The 21626-nt window shown below is 61.3% G+C and overlaps 2 protein-coding genes across 3 annotated transcripts in view; one reads left to right on the top strand and one right to left on the bottom strand.

Annotated features, from left to right (window-relative positions):
• The first annotated feature begins 1991 nt into the window (after positions 1 to 1991).
• On the top strand, positions 1992 to 8518 carry GSS (glutathione synthetase). The gene is made up of 12 exons (XM_082773676.1): positions 1992 to 2219; positions 2318 to 2463; positions 3023 to 3098; positions 3329 to 3468; positions 3557 to 3673; positions 3837 to 3917; positions 4830 to 4907; positions 5993 to 6059; positions 6602 to 6796; positions 6976 to 7057; positions 7250 to 7439; positions 7556 to 8518. Exons 1-12 carry the CDS (start codon positions 2091 to 2093, stop codon positions 7677 to 7679), a joined length of 1425 nt encoding a protein of 474 aa, XP_082629802.1. The 5' UTR covers positions 1992 to 2090; the 3' UTR covers positions 7680 to 8518.
• Positions 8519 to 10081: 1563 nt separating this feature from the next.
• ACSS2 (acyl-CoA synthetase short chain family member 2) overlaps positions 10082 to 21626 on the bottom strand; it is a 30836-nt gene continuing 19291 nt past the window's right edge. The window contains exons 7-19 of one of the 2 annotated variants that reach the window (XM_082772983.1): positions 21406 to 21520; positions 19827 to 19865; positions 17110 to 17247; positions 16800 to 16970; positions 15798 to 15931; positions 15186 to 15318; positions 14744 to 14800; positions 14542 to 14622; positions 13755 to 13863; positions 13543 to 13611; positions 12636 to 12812; positions 11613 to 11687; positions 10082 to 11408 (exon numbers count right to left, since the gene is read on the bottom strand). In XM_082772983.1, the coding sequence (XP_082629109.1) occupies positions 11281 to 11408; positions 11613 to 11687; positions 12636 to 12812; positions 13543 to 13611; positions 13755 to 13863; positions 14542 to 14622; positions 14744 to 14800; positions 15186 to 15318; positions 15798 to 15931; positions 16800 to 16970; positions 17110 to 17247; positions 19827 to 19865; positions 21406 to 21520 (1426 nt within the window). In that variant the 3' untranslated portion in view covers positions 10082 to 11280. The remainder of the gene's footprint in view (positions 11409 to 11612; positions 11688 to 12635; positions 12813 to 13542; positions 13612 to 13754; positions 13864 to 14541; positions 14623 to 14743; positions 14801 to 15185; positions 15319 to 15797; positions 15932 to 16799; positions 16971 to 17109; positions 17248 to 19826; positions 19866 to 21405; positions 21521 to 21626) is intronic. The other variant, XM_082772984.1, reaches the window with a different exon arrangement.

Below are 21626 nucleotides of genomic sequence, written 5' to 3'. Positions count from 1 at the left end.
GGCCGTGGATTCCAGGTTTCCAGTCACCAGCCTGGAAACACCCTGGTGGGCTGCTCCCCGCAGGCTGAGCCGAGCAGAAGTGGGTGAGCGTCCATGGCTGGGGAACAGGGCAGTGCTGGCCACACGTGTCCCCATCCAGGAGCTCGGGCGTCGCTCCGGGAAGCAAAAGCACACCCAAACTCAGGTGGAAACCCCCAATTTGGTTTTCCACCCGCTGGTCCCGCTGGCTCCCTCACAGCCCGGCTCGGTGCTATTTATACCTCGCTCCACGGCGCAGAAAGGCCTGGTGGAAAAGCTAAGGAAGTGAAATTACTTTGGGGAAGAAATGACACTACCTGTTTATAAATAACCCGCGTTTCATTGATCCTGTGGATGCTGCCTTGGCAGAGAGTCCAATGTCACCGCTCCAGTCATGCAGACAATACGCGGGCATTGTTTTATTCTCAGTTACAGCGAAAAGGACAGCACCAGCTGCCTGGCTATCTTTAGCCCATGAGAGCACCCTTCAATTGTTCTGCACCTCAAACAATAGGCACACGTGTGGGGGGTTTAAGATTGCTGGCCTTAGCGGAGCATTTCGCGTTGAAAGGCGGCCTGGGGGACAACAGATTTCTTTCATACCCTTGCCGAAGCTGGCACTCATAGGGCAGGGCAGCCAGGCTGCGGGAGCTGAGCCGTTTTTCTCCTGCAGGACGGGGCCGGCGAGGGGCTGTGCTCTGGGGGAGCCCCCCGAGCTGTGCCCGCAGCAGGAGCCCCAGCGCTGTCGTTATGTGGCTGCTGCCGCACTGCTCCCCCTGCTCCTGCGGCCAGGACAAATGACACAGCCCCAGGCACCGCAGCTGCACAGCACAACGTTTACTTTTGGTGGTTTTGGGTGGTTTTTGGCGTTTTTTGGTGCTTTTTGGTGTTTTTTTTTTCCACTTTTCTTTTCCACGGGGTACCAGGGGAACCAAGCGTGGAGGACGAGCGATGCTCTGCAGGCACAGCCGGGCAGCTGGGCAGCCTTCATTAATTAATGAATTAAGCTGATTAACGGCGTTAATTAAGGCAGGGACCCCCCTTTTCCTACCCCCCGCCCCGGTGCCTCCGCCCCCGCCGGCCTCCAGCCAGGGTCTCCCGGCCCGGAGTGACGTCACGCCGTGACGTCACACGGCCGTGACGCCAGCCCCGCTCCCGCCCCCCCGCCCCCCGGGTCCAGCGCGCACGCCCGCCCCAAGCCCCGCCCCTCTCCCCTGCCGGCTGCCAATCAGCGGGGCGGGAAGCGGGGCGCGGCCAATCAGCGTGGGGAGGGGGCGGGGCGGGCAGGGAGCACTGGGAGCAGGTACGGGACGGGCGGGGCTGTGGCGGGAGGGGGCTCGGGGGGCTATGGGGTCTATAGGGGGTATGGGGTTATGGGGGCTATGGGGTGCGGGGGGCTGTGGGGTGCAGGGGGACTATCAGGGGCCATCAGGGACTATGGGATCACGGGACCACGGGGTCTGGGGGGGTTGCAGGGATCTGGGGGGGCTGTGGGGTGCATGGGGGGCATGGTGGGGTTATGGGGTCCTGTGGTCGCTATGGGGCGCTGGGTGGGATACAGAGGGCAGGGGGGCTATGGGGGGCGGGGGGATATAGGGACTGCAGGGTCCGGGAGGGCTGTGGGGGACTGGGTGGGATATGGGGTGTGGGGAGGGGTGTGGGGTACAGGGGGGGTATAGGGGCTGTGGGGCCATGGGGGGCAGGGGGCTATAGGGGGCTGGGTGGGCTGTGGGGTACAGGGCTCTGTGGGGGGCGGGGCGGCTGTGGGGTTTGTGGGGCCCTGGGGTCCGGGGGGGCTACAGGGTAGTGGGTAGGCTGTGGGGTGCAGGGGGGGCTATGGGGTGCAGGGTGGCTATGGGGGACTGTGGGGCTATAGAGGGCAGGGGGGCTGTGGGATGTGGCCAGAGGTCTCTAGGGGACTGGGTTTGGGGCTGTGGGGTGCCAGGTCTCAGTGGGGCACAGGGCAGGGCAGGCATTGCCGCTGCTCGCCCCCCCTATGCTGGGACCCTGGTTTTGGGGCCGCTGGCCGTGCCCCCGTTGGCGCTGTGGGGTGACGCGGCGGCTCCCCAGGCATGGCGGGGCTGTGGGACGCGGCGCTGTGGGGCGAGGCAGCCGTGCGCCGGGCGGCCCTGGCGGCGGTGGACGCGGCGCTGCTGGAGGGCGTGCTGATGCGCACCGAGGCCGAGCCCAACGCCTCCGACGTAAGCCCGGCCACCCCACAACCTCCCCAAAACCCCATGGGGTGGGCCTGGGGGTTCAATGGGGTCGGGGTGGCGCTGCCTGTGCTCCCCGCCTGCAGGTGGTGAGCTTCGCGCCCTTCACGCTGCTGCCCTCGGCCGTGCCCAGCGCCCTGTTCCGGCAGGCGTACGCCGTGCAGCAGGACTTCAACCTGCTGGTGGACGCCATCAGCCAGGACAGGGAGTTCCTGGAGCGCGCTCTGGCCAGGTAACGCTTCGGGGCTTCACCGAGTTTAATTACGGGGGATGTTAATTGGGAAGCGTTTGTCACCCTCCAGGCGTCCCCGCCTGCCATCCGCCTCTGTCTTTGGAGCTGAGGGGTGCGGTGTGCACTCCCCTGGGCAGGCACCTCTCCGTTCTGCTTCGTTTGTCCTCACATAATGTCAGCAGTCTTGGGGTCTCCTTGGGCTGGCAGTTTTTTTGGGGTCTCCTTGGGCCAGCAGTTCGTTTCCCTTTGCCAGTGTCTGAGCCTCGTGGCTTCTTGCTCAGGAGCGTGCTGGCACCAGGGCTTTGAATCCCAACTTGCTGGATGCTTCTTTGAGTCCCGCACTGAGGAGCCTGCCTCGGCCTCATTTTGCATCTCCCGCTGGCTGCCCGATCCCCACGGAGTGCTCAGCACTACGGGGTGTGGGGTTTGGAGCCCGGCAGGGTGACCCAGCGAAGCTCCTGTAGTCTGGCTCCTCTCCTATAGCCCGGCAGGGCGCCCGCTGGGCTGATTTTCTCCTTCCCCCGGCGAGGGGGCTGACGGGGTCCTGCTGTTCCCCCAGCACGGTCAAGGTGGATGACTTCACGGCCCGGCTCTTCAGGATCCACCTGCAGGTTCTGGAGGAAGGACTGGCGCAGGTAGCACGGGGACCCGTGGCCGCTCGGGACCTGCAGGGCACCGGGGCCGCGCCTGCTGCGGGCTCCACGTGGCCCCGGCTCGCCTCGCCTGGGTGCTGGTCGGCACCAGGGCGGCCACATCTGCCCCGGGAGGGTTTGGGGCCAGGCTGCCTCAGGGGGATGCGGTGAGAGGCAGCAGGAGAAGCGGGGGTGGGCGCGGGTCCCGCTTCACCCCCCTCCTCCCGCCTCAGTCCGTGTTTTTAGGCATAAACCGCTCGGATTACATGTTCGACTGCGGGGCGCCCGGGGCGCCGGCGCTGAAGCAAATCGAGATAAACACCATCGCCGCCAGCTTCGGCGGCCTGGCCTCCCGCACCGCCGCCGTGCACGGGTGAGGGAGCGGCCGCGGCCCCGCGCCCCGGCCCGGCCCCGTGGGGCTGCCCCGCGGCCAGGCCCTGGGAGCCGCTCTCGTTCCGCAGGCGGGTGCTGAAGGAGCTGGGGATGGCCGAGGAGGCGTCGCGGCTGCTGCCCAACAACCCCTCCGAGGGGCTGGCCTCGGGCATCGCCAAGGCCTGGGAGCTGTACGGCTCGCGGAGGTGAGGAGCCTGCCCCTGGACAGCTGCACGGGGCCGTCCTGCTCCCCGTGCCAGCACACGGAAGGCTGGAGGAGGCTCACGGGAGCCGTGTGGGATCGCCGAGGTCAGGGGGTGGTGGTCCCGGGGTCTCAGGGTGTAACGGTGTTCTGGGTGTCTCTTGTAGCGCTGTGGTGATGTTCCTGGTGGAGGAGGTGCAAAGGAACATCTTTGATCAGCGATGCGTGGAGAAAGAGCTTTGGAACAGGTAAAGCAGAGCCCGTCTGCTTCCTACGCGGTCACCTACACGAGGGTGAAGCCGAACACGTCGCGGTTTCCGAGGCTGTGAGGGGGCCTTGGTGGGTAACAGGGCAGCCGTCACCTTGGGCTTCCCTCCGGGGTCTCTTCAGCCTTCCTTTGCTGTCCCCCTGCCCAGCCTCAGCGCCCCCTTCGTCTTCACCCAAACCTCCCAGAGCCCCTCCCAGGCTCGTTGCTGGAAGCTCCAGCAGCCTCCAGAGCCTGTGGTGTGCGGGGCCGGTTCCTTGCTGTCCCCACGCGGTCCTCAGGGCACACCGGGGTGGCTCTGCCGTGGGCCAGCCAACAAGGAGCAGAGCGGGGATAACGGGGTCCTGCTCGCTCTAACTTGGGACTGGCCGGAGGGTGATTTCATAAAAGCCTCATTAACAGAGCCTCCAGCCCGCTGTGGGGGATCTGTGCAAAGTTAGCAGGTCTGTGGGGTGAAGGGCTGGAAAAGGGGGGGGTGAGGAGCTCGAGCCCCCAGGCGGAGCTGGGGAGATCCCCGGCCCTACCAGCTGTGGGGTCTGCGGGGCCACAGTGCCGCTGTGTGGAGAAGGGCGATAAGGGGTGGTCCCAGGGAGCACACCGCCGGCTGCTGCTGGCTGGGAAGCCGGCCGTGAGCGGCTCCGTCCTGCAGGGATAGAAAAGCAGGATCCTGGCTGCCAGCAGAAATGCTTCAGGAGGTGGAAGGCGAACGCGGGCGTTTCGGCACACGCCTGGGGACGCGGGTGGGTGCGGAGCTGCTGTGACCTGCCTGCTCCGTGGAGAGTGTGCCGAGGTGGCTGGGGAAGGAGCAGCAGCTCCGTGCTGCTTCCAGCTGAGGTTTCCTCCCCGCGTGCCTCCGTGCCCAGCCTGCTGTGTGACCGTCCCGCTCCTCTTTTAGGAACATTCGGGTCATCAGGAAGCGCTTCCGAGACGTGTTTGAGAAGGGCTCCCTGGACGAAGCCAGGAGGCTGTACATGTGAGTACGAGCTGTGTGTGCTGCTGGCTCCCTGCTGGCACTCAGGGTTGAGCCTGGCGGTGTTGGTGACAGTTTTGAGTGTAAATAGTGGCGTTGTGAGATGTGCTGCTGCTCCAGGCTGCTGCCGCTAATTCCCCTTAGAGCTGAAACGATTTTGTTTTCGCTGTGCTAGGATTTTGCACACACCCATCAGTCCCTTACAGCTGGAAACCCCATTTCCCTCCTCCAAACCACAGCCTCCTGAGCTCCGCGTGCTCCCCTCTTCCCCCGTGTACACATGCAGCGAGAAACCCTGGCTCTTGCAGAGGTTTCCACCGAGCTGCTTCCTGCTGAGCCTCCACGTGATGCCCTGCGGGCGGCAGGGCTGGGTTACCCATGCAGAGGAAGTGAAGTCCTGCGAGTCCTTGCGGCCTCCCTTGGCTCTGAGCGCCCTCAGGATCAGCCCGCAGCTGATCCCAGGCTCCTCGCTCGTCCCGTTCCCAGGCTGTCGTGCTTGGAGCCACACGAGGAGCACTGGTTGCCTGCCCGTGTTTTTCCTCTTTTTAGCTGATTTTTTAAATTTTATTTTTCCATGCTCTGACCTTTTGGCACCTCTGCCATGTTTAACTACTGAGCGTTTGTCATCGCCAGACGGTTAAGGGGAAAGTATCTGCAGATACTTCCTGCAGAGCATCCTGTCTGGCTGTGGAGGCAGTTACGGCGTGCTGCCTGCCCGCGGCAGTGTCCGTGCCGCCTTCCCTGCCCGCGCTCCGCTGCTGCGGCTCGGTGCGTGGCACCGCGGCTGCTCTGGGGCAGGTTGCTGTGTCCTGCCTGGAATCGCCATCCGGGAAGGATCCCGTTCCCCCCCAGCTGCAGGAATGCAAGGCTACTAAAAAATGAGGTTCTCGCCTCCCTCCTGGGCTGGGTGCCTGAGTTACCGGGACGTTGGTTAGGGCAGAGGCCTGGTGCCAGCTCCCCGTGCCGCAGGCGCTCTCGAGGAGGAGCAGAGCAGCTCGGGAGGCCAAGCAGAAGGGGCGAACGCCGTCTGAGCCCTGGCAGCCCCCTTGGTGGCTGCTGGCTCTGATGGCTGCTGCTTTCTGTTCCAGGGATGGCCAGGAGGTAGCAGTGGTGTACTACAGAGAGGGCTACGTGCCGACAAACTACAATCAGCAGGTCAGCACCCACTGCTCGCTCCCAGAAGCTCTGTGGCAGTGCCAGAGGGTTTGAAACACCCTGTGGTCCTGTCCCGGGTGGGTCAGGCCCATCCAAGCAGCTTTGGGAAGCTGACACATCTTTGCTGCTCGTGCAGTGCTCCTGTAATAAGAAAGAGGAGTGGGTTTCTCCAGTCACCACTCGTGTGGTCACCCCATCTGCAGCACCGAGCTGTGGCTGTGTGATACGGGTTAACATTGATTAGCGCCTGCTTAAAGCGTTTAGGCTTGAACTACAAATAATTTTCTGCCCTAAACTATGCACTAGGACTGTTGGCTGCAGGAGGTAATGACACAGGGCAGATGGTGCTGTTGGCTGAAAATGCTGGGGAGGGGAGTGCAGGGGAAGGCAACGGAGCAGCCTGGCTGTGCTGCTCCCCGGGGCAGGGGCAGGCCCACGTGTGCCTCTCTCCAGCATGCCATTCCCGTCCCTGCCTGTCAAAAAATGAAGAGGAAGGGAGAGAACCTGGCTGTGATGGGCCGGTCGCTCTCCCTCTCTCTCAGAACTGGGAGGCGCGGTTGCTGCTGGAGAGGTCGAGGGCAGTGAAGTGCCCCGACATCGCCACCCAGCTGGCCGGCACCAAGAAGGTGCAGCAGGAGCTGAGCCGCCCGGGGACCCTGGAGAAGCTGCTGCCCGGCCGCACCGAGGCCATTGCTCGCATCCGAGCCACGTTCGCCGGGCTCTACTCACTGGATGTGGTGAGTGGGGTGGGGATGAGGGTGCGGGCGCGCTCTTGGCACACGTGGCGCTCCTCCTTGGTTAGAAACACGAGGGGGCCTCGCTGTGGCCTCGGGCCCCTGGTTATCCTGCTCACAGCAGCCCATCGAGGAGCTCCTGCTCCTCCCTGATGCGTTGCTGTTGCTTTCTTTCCTGCCAGGGTGAGGAGGGTGACAAGATAGCTGCTACGGCTATCGCCAACCCCGACCAGTTTGTGCTGAAGCCGCAGCGGGAAGGCGGAGGTAGGAGCTGCAGGGGGGTCTCAGTGTGGCTCAGGGCTCAGGCCTGGAGCTGCTTTGGCAACGGGGACAGGTCATGGTGCTGAGGGAGCTCCAGGTCCCAGAGCTGGGGGAATCACGGGCAGCGCTGCATCTGCCCGGGCTGCAAACGGCTTCTGCACTGGGAAGCTCCTGACCTGCCCGTCCTGTGCTCAGGGAACAACCTCTACGGCGAGGAGCTCAGGCAGGTGCTGGAGAAGATCAAAGACAGCCCTGAGAGAACCTCCTACATCCTGATGGATAAGATCCAGCCCCAGCCAACACGGAATTACTTGCTGAGGGCTCACAGTCCCCTAAAAGCATCCGAGTGCGTCTCAGAGCTTGGGATCTTCGGCGTTTATGTCAGGTGAGTTTATGTCAGCGCCCCAGCCTGGAACAGGAACCTGGCTCAAACTGTCCCAGGTGGTGGAAAGGCCGTGGGCTTTCTGCTCCAGTGCTGCCCAGCTGCCCTTCTCTCTGCAGGCAGGGCAAGGAGCTGGTGATGAACGAGGCGGCCGGCCACCTCCTGCGGACAAAGGCCGTGGAGCACGCGGACGGCGGGGTGGCGGCCGGGGTGGCCGTGCTGGACACCCCCTACCTGGTGTGAGCGCCCCGCTGCTGCGCTGCCCACGGGGCCAAGCTGCTTTCCTCGGGGTGCACTCAGCGGGGGGACGGGCTGGGGTCGGCCCTGGGCTGTGCAGGGGGTTGGGGTGTCCCCTCGGGGTCTGTGCAGGGCTGGAGGGTGGCCCTGCCCTGCCCCAAATTTGTGCTGGCCCCGGGTTCCTGCTGCACTGTTTGCAGGCACCGAAACCCAAAGCCCAGGGAAGGGGAGGACGAAGGTGGAGGTGCCAGGAGCAGCTTCAGCTGTGGGACTCAAGGCCCCTTGTGCCTCCCCTCCCGCTGCCCTGCAGCTCTGCCTGTCCCCAGCCCCGGCTCAGGTGCTGCTGCTCCGATTTCCACCTTCCCCGGTGTCTGAGCAGCCTCGTGGCTCCTGCACAGCCCCAGCTGCCCTGGTTTAACTCTGCCAAGCGTCCATCACAGCCAGCTCGTTCGCTTGGCGTCACTGTGGGACCATCCCCGGCGGTGGGACGCCTCCCTCCCTCCGGGTTTCCTGACTCAATGGGAACAGTGCGGGCGCTCCGGCCCCCGAGCTCGTGCTGCTCCCCCCAGCACACCCCTCTCCCCCCCAGCCCTTCCTCAGCCGAGGAGGGGCCCTGGTAAAGCAGCCCGAGCTCTGCTGTGGCGGTGGCACCAGGAAAGCCGCTGCTCCTGAGGAACGACCTCGTGGGCTGCTCGGCCACCCCGCTGCCGGGGTGCTCAACCCAGTCACTAACCGGGCACTGCAGTGGTTCAGGTCTGTGGCTAATTCCACAACTCCCATGTTGGGGTTCATGATGGGGGGGTTGATTACCCCCAAATGGAGATTAAAACCTACATTCAATCTGAGCAACGGCCTGGGGGCAGTTCTGTCTGGCAGGAGCCATGGGAAGGGGGTGCCCAGAGCACTGCCGTGAGGGGCCTTTTGTGTCCCTGGGGTTACAGCTACAGCACTCTGTCACTGCCAGCTGTGGTGTAGTGCCCTGACATGGCACGGCTGTGAGCTGTGGGGCATGGGCACAGCAGCTCCTGGCTGTGTGGGCACCCTGAGGTTCCAGGTGAGGCTGTCGAGGGCACTGGGCCCTGCTCAGACCCCCCACACCTCACAGCGATTCCAGTCAGATGGTTGAACTCGCTGCTGGGACTCTGGGGAGCTGATTCTGCTGGACATGACCCCTGCAAAGTCCAGTTTGATCCAAAAAGCCCTACTGGCAGCTGCAAGCTCACTGGAGCCCCTCAGCATCTCGTTATCCTTCTGGTCTCCCACATGGCAGGAGCCGAGCTCAGCCTTTAAGCAGCTCCTGGGCCAGGCCTGGCTTTGGGGCAGCTGCACAGCTGTGCACAGACCTTACACAACCCTTTGTTGTAGGGGCAGGTTTTGCTCTGCTCAATGCCCACCTGCACAGCTCTGTGCTGGGGCTGTGTCCTGGCACCCAGCTCTGCAGCTCCAGCCCAGCACAAGCAGCTGCTGGTGTGGGGTGAGCGCTCTCCAGGAGGAAACACTTTGCCCTGGGTCTGCGGGCGTGCAGTTTGTGCACTGCTCCAGGAGCAGGAGGGTAGCAGCAGCTGGGAGAGGCAGGATGCAAGCACTGGAGCTTCCCTGGGAAGCTGAAGTTGAGGCTGGGGAGCGTGGTGCAGAGGCCGGTGCCCAGGTGACGCCCCAGGGTGCTCTCAGCAGCCCCACAGCCCCCAGCTGCTCGCAGCTTTCTCCCTGGCATTGCTCCTGCCCCCAGCCTGCACGCAGGGGCTGCTGACAGGCGGGGGACTCAGCCTCCTGCTTCCCCTGCACCTTGGTGGAGCAGCGTTGGCTGGAGACCTGTAAGAAGCTGAGGTCCAGGCTGTGTCCCTGGAGCTTCTGCCCAGGGCAGGCGACAGCAGAGCCAGCCCCAGCCTTTGACCCCAAGGCCCAAAAACACCCTCCGAGCAGCCCAGCCTCCCCCCAGGCAAGCACGTACAACCCCCACACATGTTCTAAGTCCGCTTCCATGTTGTTTCCTTGCATTTTATTCCATTTTGCATAGAATTCTAGCTGTCTCCAGCCAAAATTACATAGCAGACCCATAGTAACATAGGAGGAGAGCAGATGTAGGAATCCTTGTCAGAGAGGTGGCACAGAGCAGTGGGTGGCACATGGGACACACGACTGACATTACAGATCACAGACAAGTAGCATGCCGGTGGGAGCAGCAGGTAAGAAACGAGGCTTGGACAACAGCCCCCAGGGCACCTGCACCAACCCTGAGCCCCGGTAGAGTCACTGCCTCCTCTCCAGCCCCACCAAAAGTCAGCTCAGGTTACAGGCAGAGGCTGTAGGGTGGCGTTTGCTGAACAGCTGCTGCAGCAAGATTTAAAGCCCATTTCTCCTTTGGTTTGAGTGTAGGAATTCCAACAGCTCACGTCTGATCTCATTACACACAGCACAGGGAAGCAGCTCCCGGCACAGCCCAGGGCTGGAGGGCAGTGTGAGCGATGGGAAGAGGAAACGTTGGCTGTGGCAGTACCTGGTGCTGCTCAGACTCGGAAGCTGGAGGTGTTTTTTCTCATCATCATAAAGCACAAAGTGGCTTTAAACTTCTTTTTTCCTGATAAGAAGTCACCTAGGCCTAACCCAGCCTCATGTGCTTTGGGTTCCTTGCTGTAGCACAGGTTGTGGTGCATTGTAACCCACAGCTGGTTTGCTCGCAGTGGGAGAGGTGCCTGTGGCCAGCTTTGTGCCCCTGCTCGCTTTGGTACCAGCAGCTCCCACCCCTGCCCTGGGCTGTGCTGCCCCTGCCAGGCTGAGCCCACAGCTGGTGGCAGCAGCGCTCCAGGGAGCACATCAGATCAAGCCCCTGGCCTCTGGCTCCCTGTTTCCGCAGCCAGAGCAAAGGAACCTGGGTTGTGAAAAATAAAACCAGCTGCTACCCTGCAGGTAGATGTAGCAGATCTTGGTACAAGTGAACTTTAACAAAATCCACCCAAAAGCACGGAGCTCCCCCCAGCCTTGCCTCACTCCCTTTCAGGCTAGGGGACCTCCGCTAGCAACCAGCTTGGACAGTAGATACAAGACTAAAACTCAGTTGTAGTTACGATGTGAAAGTGTTTTTAAGTCTTTCCTCAGCTCACAGCAGCCTGAGAAGGAAAGGAAACTTACTCAGTGTGTGGGCAGTGGCAGATGAACCACCCCTGTCTGCCTGCATCAAGTAACTCCAGTACCACTTCCCCTACAACACCCCAGTTCCTCCCCACTAAGGGGAGGGCACCAGGGCCCCTCAATGACATAAAGTTACTAATTAACACCTCATCTCCCCTCCCAAAAAGAACAAAAATAAAAATAAATCAAGGACAAGGTGACGAAAAACAGAGGAGCACAAGTCCCTGCGTGAACCAGGCCGAAGCTCAGGTGGATGATTCCCACCTGCGACACAACGCGCGTGCTCCTCCAAGGCAGGGCCGTGCCCACGAGGTGCTGCCTCTCTCTCCGGGGCCAGCCTTTCCTGTCTCTAATATTTGTACATTCGATTCACCGGGTGAAGGGTTCTCTCCCAGGGCAGTCAGTGGTTATTTGAGGGACCTGCTCATCAGGATACCGCTGCTGCTACAGCCCTGCTCAGCTGGGACAGCTCCTGCTGCTACAGTTTAGTGTCGCATCTGCTGTTGAACAGGTGGTTTATGATGCCTGGGTTGGCCAAGGTGGAGATGTCCCCCACGTCTCTGTCATTTTGGGCAATCTTCCTTAATATCCGTCGGGTGATCTTTCCTGTGAGAACAGCCACAAAAGGAGAGCAGGGCTCAAGATCACTTCAGCAGCCCCAGAAGTCAGCGCCCAAACCCACAGCATCCCGCTTGCCCTGGGGTTTCTCCCCGTGGGTCTGAGTAACCTCAGACAAGCAGTTCAGGGACAATTCCTTTCCACTGGCAGGAACTGCTCAGTCCTCCCCAGCACAGCAACTGGACCCCTTACCTGACCGGGTTTTGGGCAGGCTGGGGGCATACTGGATGTAATCCGGCGTTGCTATCGGTCCAATTTTTTCCCGGACTGGGGAGGAGGAGGGGTGAAGGGAGAGAAAAAAAATATTTTAATGGTAGGCGCAAGGAGATCCCACACATTCAGGCAGGATGACTGAGCTCAGACACACAGAGCACAGCCCCCAGGGGAGCCCAGGGCTGCTGCACCCCAGCCTCAGAGCTGTGGGAAGGGGCAGCAAGCCCTGCAGTGCCAGCAGGGTGCAGCACGTCTTCCCACAGGCAGCAGCACTCCTGTTTCCATTCCCTCCGTTTTCAAGAGCCCTCTGTCATGGCCTAGCAATCACTGTTACGCTACTGCATTGCTGCAGAGACAAAACTGCCACGGATGCATTTCATGCAGTCCTTTGTGGCAATGTCAGAGCTGCCTCGGGCACACAGCACAAACCACCAGAGCCCCACCCTCGGCAGGGAAGTATTTAACTACGGCAGTGGGGGACAGCGGACTGGATTTGAAAGTTTGCATGAGCCCCGTTACCTCGGTCTGCCCTGCTTTGCACACCCAAGGCCGGAGCACGCTGGCCTGAGGACTGCACAAAGCTGATGCTCGAGCACTGCCTGATAGCCTCTGCTCTGCCAGCACCTCCTGGCTGCAGGAGACAGCCTCGCAAACGTGCCCTTTTCCCACCCAAAGTAACCAGGCAGCCCCTATGCGAGTCCCAGCCCACCAGGGAGAGCCACGGGAGCCTTGCCCACCGCTGCAACAGCCCCAAGTTGGCTACCCCGGTCCTCGGCGCGGCCGCCAGCTCCCGAGAGGCAGAGATGGCATCACATGAGCTGCCAAAGGCAGAACTAATTTTAGTCTGTGCCAGCCGTGCTCTCTAATCAGAGGGGGCACCTTGTCACAGTTGTCCGTGCTGCATTCCCCAGGCCACACGCACCCGTAAGCGCCCAAGCCCTTAACCCCTCCGCTGCCTACCCAGCGCTGCTCTCCCCCACCCTGATATTTGGCTGTCCCTACCTTGTTTTTTCAGCTCGTCTGCCAGGTTCTTGCTGAACTCGTGGCCGTCCTTCAGGGTCACGAAGCAGTAGAGACATTCCCCTTTCAGGGGGTGCGGGTGGCTGACCACCGCAGCCTCAGAGACAGCGGCGTGCCCGAGCAGGGCCGACTCCACCTCCGCGGTGCTCAGCAGGTGGCCTGGAAGCAGAAAAGGCAGCGCTGCACAGAGCTGCGTGGGGCTGGGGGCCTGCAGCCTCCAGCAGCTGGCAGGAAGAGCTCTGCCAGCCCAAAAGGCCCTGGAACTGTAGGTTTGAGAGGTCGGGTTCCAGTTCCTTGAGAAAACAGCTGGAGGAACTGCCTTCTGCAGCGAGGTGGTGGGGCTGCCCCAGAAGGCTGCCAGGAATTGCTCCTGGGGGACAGGCTGCAGAGCAAGGCCCCCTCCCCTCCCCAGCTGTTCTCCCTCCTGTCTTCAGGCTTTTTTCTTTAACAGGTCTGTGAATTGTCTCCGGCCACAGGGTTAAACAAAGCATGGGCTAAGAGGGAGCTGGATTTTGGGGAAAAACTCTGTCTCTGGTGACACAGCATTGTGCAGTTTGATCCAGCTTTGACATTAGCCCTACCTGGAGCTGCAGCTTGGATCAGTGACAGCAAGGCCCTGCCCTGCCTCGCTGAGATCCCCCATGGCCCCACGTGCTCCAACACAGCAGCACACAACGCTGGTTGAGGACCTCCTCTGAGAGATTACAGAAGGCTCCCTCCCTACTGGAGGCGTTAATCTGGAGTCACCAAGCCTCAGGCTCGTCTGACTTGGGGACAGGTCTCTGGGCAGGCCCACAGACGCAGAGCTGTCCCCCATAAAAGCAAGGTGGCTCGTTAACTCGCGCCACAAAGCACGCTGGCTCCCACTGAAGACAAGAGTTGTCCTTACCAGAAACATTCAACATGTCATCGATTCGCCCTGTGATCCAGTAATAACCATCCTTATCTCTCCTGCAACCTAAAAATAACCAGAAGTGACAGCGTGAGGAAGCAGTGCCAGTCCTCAGAGCAACCGATAAGGGATCCTGAGGCCAGGGCACTGCAAGATTTTAATTGCTGTCCTCGGGCCTCCGCACCCACACGCCGCCCAGGCCACCTTACCATCGCCTGTCACGTAGTACCCAGGGAACTTCTTGAAGTAGGTGGTTTCAAATTGCTGGTGGTTTCCGTACAGCGTGCGCATTATTCCTGGCCAGGGCTGCTTAAATACCTGCAATGAGAAAATGAGAAATGCAAACCGGAGTCCGTGGGAGCAAAAACAACTCTTAACCGAGCCAGCTCTCGGCCTCTGCTGTGGGTCAGTGTTTCTGAATCTGATTCAAGCATCAGTGGCCAGCAAGTTCAGTGCCCACACTGCTCCAGGGCTTGTCGAGCTGAACAAAACCCTTCTGCAGCTCCTGGAGACATGGAGGAAACCACCTCACTGAGGAGCTCTTCCAAAGGCCAAGGTAGTGCACACTGCTTTCTACCTCCCCCAGGGATTTTATAAACTATTTATTCTGCAATGGGAGGGAAAATAACCTGATCTCTGCAGTGCTGTGCAGCTACAGAGATGCTGCAGAGGCAGCCCTAAGCGATGACACTCAGCTGCTGCCCTGTGCTGATCTGTTGGGAAAGTCTCTCCACCCTTGGCATAGGGAAAGGAGCTCGGCTGACAACTTGTTCTCTTCCTCCTGCCTTGCCCGTGTGCGCAAGTGTTTTCATGGATCATTGAACAGCTCGTTCGCAGAACTGCCAGGGAGTTAGGGCAGTAAGGGCAGCTCCTGCCACCCAAAGGGAGCCTCGTCTGGGCCCAGGGCAGGCAGAGAGGTGCTCACGGCACTGGGAACGTCCTGGAGGTGATGGGGGACAGACAAGGGGAGGGCGTGGGACATCAGCCCCTCTTTACCAGGTAGCCTTCTGCTTCTCCTTCCAGCTCTTCCCCCGACTCATTCACGATGGCAGGGACCACGCCGAAGAAGGGGAACGTCTGCCATGGGGACAACAGCGAGGAGACAGGGCGGTGAGCCCAGGCACTGTAACGGGCAGAGTAGAGGGAGTGGGGATCCTGGGGATCCTTCCCTCTCAGGAGGAAGGAGAGAAGTACTCACAGCAGAGCCTGGCTTCATGGGGGTGGCAGCAGGGAGAGACGTCAGCATGTGGCCACCCTGTGAAGGGAGGCAAAAAGGAATGAGTTTAGGTGATGCCGGCCTGTTGGGGAGGATACAGCAGGGGACGGGGAGCCCACATTTGGGCTTAAAGCTTTGGAGATGCTGGAGGAAACGGAGAGAGAGAGGGAGAGAGAGAGCAGGGCCCAGTCTCTTGGCAGAGACCCTTTTGAGGTCTCCCCATGGACTCTGAGACCCTGAGAGCAGGGGAACCAACACTTGCAGGCTACACCAGCCACTAGGAGCAAGCTCCTGGGCAAGCCAACCAACTAGTCCCCACGGCACCACGGGAACATTATGGCAAACCTGCCCAGACACCCCGCTGCCTGCCAGGAGCAGCAGGGAAAGAGAAGTCCCCGAGACACCCACCCAGGTGGGGACTCACCGTCTCTGTCTGCCAGAACGTGTCCACGATGGGGCACCGCTCTTCTCCCACCACGCGGTAGTACCACAGCCAGGCTTCAGGGTTGATGGGCTCCCCGACGGTCCCCAGCACCTTCAGAGACTTCCTGCTGTGCCTGCAGAGAGGAGGGGGCTCGCAGGGGCTCAGCAGGCCACGGAGGGAAGCAGCTGTGAGTCTGTGGCACTGCAGAGCCTGCAGGAATCCCTGGGCCTCCCAAATGGATCTGGGGTTTCAACAGCTCAACCCTTTCTCTGCCCTCAACTGTGGGGGAAAAGGAGAAACCTCTGTGGTTTTGCTGTCTGCTAGATCCCACTTGGCTCTGCTCCTTCCCTTCCTTGGGCCACCTCCGTGAGCTCTGGGTGGGTGCAGGGAAAAGCCCAAGTCTAAGCTGATCTGCAGCTCGTGGCGAAAGAGAAGAGCCTGCTCTGAGCATCATGCTGCAGGGAGTGCTGGGGGCAAAGAAACACAGCCTGCAAGGTGCTGGGTTGAAGGCAAAAGGTCTCGGTTTGTTCAGAAAGCGCAGTGGGGAAGCTGCTGCTGGGAGAGGAAGCTACGCCAGAGCCAGGGGCCCCGTGTCCGTGGGGACTGACTCACTTTTTAACGGGCTCCTCCCCGTGCTTCATCAGCAGTCGGATGGCTGTGGGTGCTGTGTAGAACTTGGTCACCTTGTACTTGTCAACAATGCTCCACATGCGCCCGATGTCCGGGTAGGTGGGGACACCTTCAAACTGAGCGAGAGAGGGCAGTGACACAGCTGATCCTCGCTGCTCCCTCCCAGCCGCCTGAGGCACCCTCACAAGCAGAGCCCCTGAGAACGGCTGCAGCCCAGCAGCGTCCTTAGAGGCACTGTCAGGGGCACCGGGTGTGAAACCAGTCCAGGACCCCTCGTACTGCTTCCTCAGATGGATTTAGCACCTTCCTGCTGCTGGTGTCCTAGCAATTGTCCCCCAAAGCACCCTACCAGCAAGGGCAGCTGGGGGGCTCTCACAGTGACACGGTCCCACCAGCCCCGATGACACTGCCTGTGTCACATAAAAGGGTGATCGGTCCAGACAGAGTGATGGAACCACAACCAGGAGCACCCAGAACCCCACTAAGAAGGATTCTCCCAGCATGACATTTCCCTGTGTGCATTTCCTCACGGGAGTCTTGGACACAGGCCTCTGGTTCCCGATTTGTACACTGCCAAAGGAGACACAGGCACAGGAATTAACTGCAGGCTGCCAGATCCACCTCAGGTGTCAATAACATCACTCCCTAGCTCCTGGTCCAGCTTTCACATCAGTTTGCAGCAAGCCTGGCAGCCCAGTACACAAGGCTTGTGTTTCTACGGGAAAGAAGCACGGGAGCATTTGCAGAACTGACCACCCAGAGCCTGGCACTGCCCAGCACCACTGGGAAGGCACCTGCATCATCCTTGGGGACTGCCAGCTCTCTGCACAGAGCCCTGTGACGTGGCAGACAGCGCGATGGGGCTTTGGACGAGGGAGAACAGCACGTCCTGGGGCGTTATCACAGAGCAAGGCAGGGATGTGGCCCGGCACCAGCACCTCCAGCCCCCCGCAGTCAGGCACCCAGCGGCTGCCCAGCACTCACGAGCACGCTGGTGGCCCCGTTGGCCAGGGGTCCGTAGGTGAGGTAGGAATGGCCCGTTATCCACCCGATGTCGGCCGTGCACCAGTACACATCCTCAGGCTGGTAATCGAAGACGTACTTGAAGGAGGTGGCAGCATAAAGCATGTACCCGCCCACGGTGTGCAGCACGCCCTGCGGGGAGAGGGCACAGCACCGTCAGCGAGCTCCAGGGCCCTCGTCCTCCCGGGACGAGCACCGCAGCCAGCACAGCCCCTGCACAGCTCCTCTTCCCCCCGAGGTGTTGCCGTCACTCAGGACAGGCGAGCCGTACCTTGGGTTTCCCCGTGGAGCCGCTGGTGTAGAGGATGAAGAGTTTGTCCTCCGAGTCACACCACTCGGGCTCGCACTCCGTGCTGGCACCGTTCATCAGCTCGTGCCACCACATGTCCGTGCCTGGGTTCCAGGGGGTCTGAGGAAAGCACAGGATTAGGAACAGCCCCTGCCCAAAAAGCAGGGAGGGGACAAGGGGGTTGCGGCCCCGACCTCATCACCCCTCTTGGCCCATAGGACTCACAGCACGGCCACTGCCCAGAGCTGCTTGCTGCAAACCGTGCATTGGAGCTGCAGCTCCCACTCCAGCAGCTCCTTTCTCAGCCTGCAGCCAGCAAGGAAAACCTTTACACGGCGTCTGGCTGCAAGCCTCGAAGCAGGTTTTCCAAACCATTGGCAAGACAAACAAAGCCCTCTCGGGAGCAGCCAGGAGAGGTGCTGCAGCCCCAGCTGCTCCGTGCTCTCAGGGCACGGGCCCCCTCCTGCCCCTGAGCTGCAGTCTGACAGCAAAGCAGCGAGCCCCAGCACACCACACGCCCCAAGACCAACAGAAACACACCAGGCTCATGCTGTTTGGCCCTGCAGCCCAGAAAACCTGTTACATCCCGGTTTTAAGCTAATTCCCCTGATGAGAGGTGGCTGCTCTGACACCGAAATGCCCAGCGGCAGCTGCCCGAAGGTGCGAGAGCTGCAGTGGGGCCGCCAGCACCCATGGGTGACGGGCAGAGGTCACCCTGAGAGCCGTGCTGGCTGGCTCCATCCCCGGGATGGCACGGTGCAGTGCGAGACCCGAGTCCACCCGACCTTCTCTCCTTTCCCTGGAGGAGCCTGGGGACAGCACGGGCAGTGCTCCTCACCCTGAGGGCAGGTCTCTGCTTCGCACATCTCCGTGAGGCTGGGCACGCTGACCCCGAGCCTCGCAGCACCAGGAGGCCAGCCCACAGTTGGGACATCTCCGGGAAGAGCAAAGGGGTGCGTGGTGTGGGACAGCCCACACACAGCCCCCAGGCTGCCCCCCGAGCAGACAGGGCTGGAGGCTGCCTTCGGTCCGAGAGGCAGAAACACAACAGGAGGATGTCACCCCAGCAAAGCAGGGTGGAAACATGGGTAAAGGGAACTTCTGGCTGCAGGGGATGCTGTGGCTGAGCAGCCACGGTGGCCTGCTTGTGGTACTTGCCAAGTCAGGTGGATTTCTGGGCATGAGGTCCCCAGCAGGGAGCTGGATCCCAGCGGCTCCCAGCTGCAGGCTGCACCAAGTGCCAGTGCTGCAAGTCTGGCAGCCCGAAATCCCCTCAGCTGGAGCATCTCTGCGCAGAGAGCAGCCACGGGGTGGCACAGTGACTCTCCGCATCCCCAGAGCTGCGTGCACGCCGTTTGGAGGCGCTGGGCAGCAGCGCTCAGCCTGCGGCTCCTGCGCGTGGTGCAGCAACACCGGCGGCTGCGGCCCTGCGCTGACAGCACCGCAGGGCTGAGGCCTTTAGGAAAGCTCTCGCGGATCCCCAGGGCACCCGTTTGGGATTTCTTTACCTGGGAGGGACGTTTCCACACCTCTGGCACATCAGCAAGCTCCCAGCAAGGCGCCACGGCAAACACCCCCAAGCTCAGCTCACGGCAGCCCAGCAGCCTTCTGGCACCCTTCCCCCAAGGCCCCCTCAGCCCCAAATTTCCACCGCCCCACGGAGCGGGGCCGAGCTGCAGCACAGCACACGGCCCCTGGAACCAGCCCTGCCCGACAGCTCCTAAATCAGGGGAGCCAACAGGACGTGCTGCCTCCCTCTGACCCCGTGAAGCTGTCAGGGTAAGAAGGAGACCCAGAGCCGAGGGACGGAGCAGAGCCGAAGGTGCCTGCAGGCAGAGCTGCCCCACGCGTGTGAGCTGGGCAAAGTGGGCTGCCCTGATCCTAGGTGGGATTTTAGGTAACGGGAGCTCCGTGGAGCCAGGCCAGGAGCCAGAACCCAAGCGGGATGCCTCCTGAGAGAAGTCAGCAAGGCCCTGGGGCAGCTCATGCTGGGGGCCCCAGCAGGACTGGGGAACACCTGAGTCTCCGACAGCACGTGGTGATGCTGAGCAATAAAATCCCATCCCAGCGTGCAGGCCCGGGCTCTCCAAGTGCTCCAGCACAGCACCCGTGCTGCCTGGCCCGTGCGTGCTTCATGTGGGGCCCTGAGGCTGCAGCTCCTCAGCTGGAACAAGCAGAGCCCAGGCCAGGGCTGGGGAGCTGCACGCGACTCCTGCCAGCCTTGGGGCGAGGGGAAGCACGTTGCGAGGACTGCTGCTAGAGGAGAAGGGGTGAAACATTGTCCTAGCACCAGCAGCAAACCCGAGGGGTTCTGAATTCACCTTGCCAGCACACTCAGGTGCGTTCAGGTGGCTTTACAGAAGCAGATTTGTTTCTGGCAGCACGGTTGGTGCCGCAGACCCCAGGCTGTGCCCCACACACACACACACACACACACACACACACACCTCCTCACCCTCTGCTTCTCCTTCCAGAGGCCATCACAGCCCCTGCAGTGCCCCGGCCGCCCTCATCCATCTGGGCAGAGGGCAGCAGCGCCCGGTGACCGCAGCCAAGCAGCGAGCGGTGTCTGACAGCTGACATGCACCCGCTGGCAGCACGGTTAGGGGGGCACGTGCGGCCACACGGAGCGGTTAGAAAGGTGGAGGGCTGGAGAGGGGAGGTGCCGAGGGGAGAAAGGCAGTGCTGTGCGTAAATACCTTGGGATGGAGTCTCTGTGGGCTCTCAGCCTTTTTTTCCTGTTAAAAATCCACAAAGAGGGTGTGAAAGATGAGAAGCGGAGGATCCGGACCAGGCTTTGCAGGCAAGGAGTTGGGAAATCGGCCTGGCAGGCTGCAGGGGGCACAGCCCCAGCGCCCGGGCCAGGAGAAGCTCTCTAAGCAGCAGCCTTGCCACTTCCATCATCTTCCCCAGGTGCCCACCACCTCCAGGCAGGGCACAACAGCACGGGACAGGCACGCAGCCCCCTGACACCATCACACAGGCAATGGAACAGCAAAAATGCACTCAGGGGGAGGGCGATCCTTAATGAAATGTCTGAACAGGGACAGCAGCAAGACCCAGGGGCTGACAGCAGGCAGCCCGGATCCTGCCTGCGCCCGGGAGGCTGCTCGGGAGCCTCACAGCACCAAAAGCAGCAGCACGGGGCTGGCTGCACCGCAGCTTCCCAGCTGGGGAAACAACAAACGCTGGCCTGCTCCCGTCTTCCCACCCCTCTGCAGCTCCCCTCTCCTAGCAAGAGAAGGGGCAACGCAGGCCAGCGTAACACGGCCGGGCTGGCAAACAGTGAGCAACACCCCAAAGAAGTTAACACAGCTGAACAAGCAAAGTTAAAAGACGCCTCATCTGCTGGGCTCCTGCCAGGATGTGCAGGGACCTTCCCTTTGGGAGCAGAGCCCAAAGCTCAAACGCTTCCCCCCAAACACAGCCCAGCTCTGGGCAAGCACCAGCCTGCACGGGCCATATCCCAACACCTAGGGGTAACTCGATGCACTGCTGTGAATTAATTAGCAAACATTTAGGGGCAGAAGACAATGCCCCGTGGCACGGAGCACGCTGTTAGTGCTGGGAGGTGACGGGAGGCTGAAGGCAGCACCCGGCTGCCAGGTGCAGCAGGGCTGAGCCCAGCCCCAGGAGCTCAGCAGGAGGCCACGGCTCCTGACACCTTCTCCTCCTTCCATCCCCTCTCACCACATGTCCCTGGCCCGCATCCTTCCATCTGGGTTCAGTTGCGAGGGAAAGCCCCAGCCCCAACAGCTGACACAGTTCCTGTGCCAGCCACACAGCGACTGCGTTATTCCCAGCTTAGGATTGTTATCTTGGGGCTGGGCTCAGGCCCCAAAACGAAATCTTTTCTCTGCTGTTTCTGCCGTCACAGCTACAGTGCAGGAAATCATTGCTCCTTGCACAAAAGGGGAGATCGATACGGGATTAAAATGAGGGAGTCCTTCACCAGACAGAGGAAAACACCATCTTGTCCTCATCCTAGCAGCATCCAGCCTGGGGAAGCTGCGCCCTGCTGTGCTTCCAGGGATCCCGCAGGCTGGCAGCTAGGGAAGGTGTTAAAGAAAGCTGCAGGGAAGGGATCTCGGGAAGACAAAGGAACCCTTCGTCATACCGCTCCCAAAGCAACAACAGCAAGCAGGGAGAATGCAGGAACAGGAGTCAGGAGCATCCAGGGGAGCTCTCCAGTTGTTTCACACAGTGATCTGCTGGGATCTGACTTCCAAAAAACAAGAAGCAACAAGAAGCCCCCGTTCCCAGCCCCCAGGAGCATACCTGAACGTCCTGGCACAGCCTTTTGAGAGGGGGAGACTTGCTGCACGTCCCGTCCGCTGCGATCTCCTCCCTGCCCATGTGCTTCACCACGATGCACTTTTTCAACGGGGAGCCCCTGTCAAGGGAAAGGAGCCATCAGCTCAGGCTGCTCAAGCTAAGCCTGCCCCCAGGGGGTTTTGTGGGCTGCACTGAAGGCAGAGCAGAGGCCCTGAGCTGTGTTT

This window comes from Aythya marila, assembly GCF_965140915.1.
Source record: "Aythya marila genome assembly, chromosome: 16".
Lineage (NCBI taxonomy): Eukaryota > Metazoa > Chordata > Aves > Anseriformes > Anatidae > Aythya > Aythya marila.
The sequence above is the reverse complement of the archived record's forward strand: the minus strand, read 5'-3'. Positions and strand labels throughout refer to the sequence as shown.

Bases quoted from the DNA above. Each gene is read 5' to 3' on its own strand.
- GSS (XM_082773676.1), top strand. From the start codon at position 2,091: ATGGCGGGGCTGTGGGACGCGGCGCTGTGGGGCGAGGCAGCCGTGCGC. The intron at 2,220-2,317 runs GTAAGCCCGGCC...CCCCGCCTGCAG, and splicing joins CCGAGCCCAACGCCTCCGAC to GTGGTGAGCTTCGCGCCCTT. The intron at 3,674-3,836 runs GTGAGGAGCCTG...TGTCTCTTGTAG, and splicing joins GAGCTGTACGGCTCGCGGAG to CGCTGTGGTGATGTTCCTGG.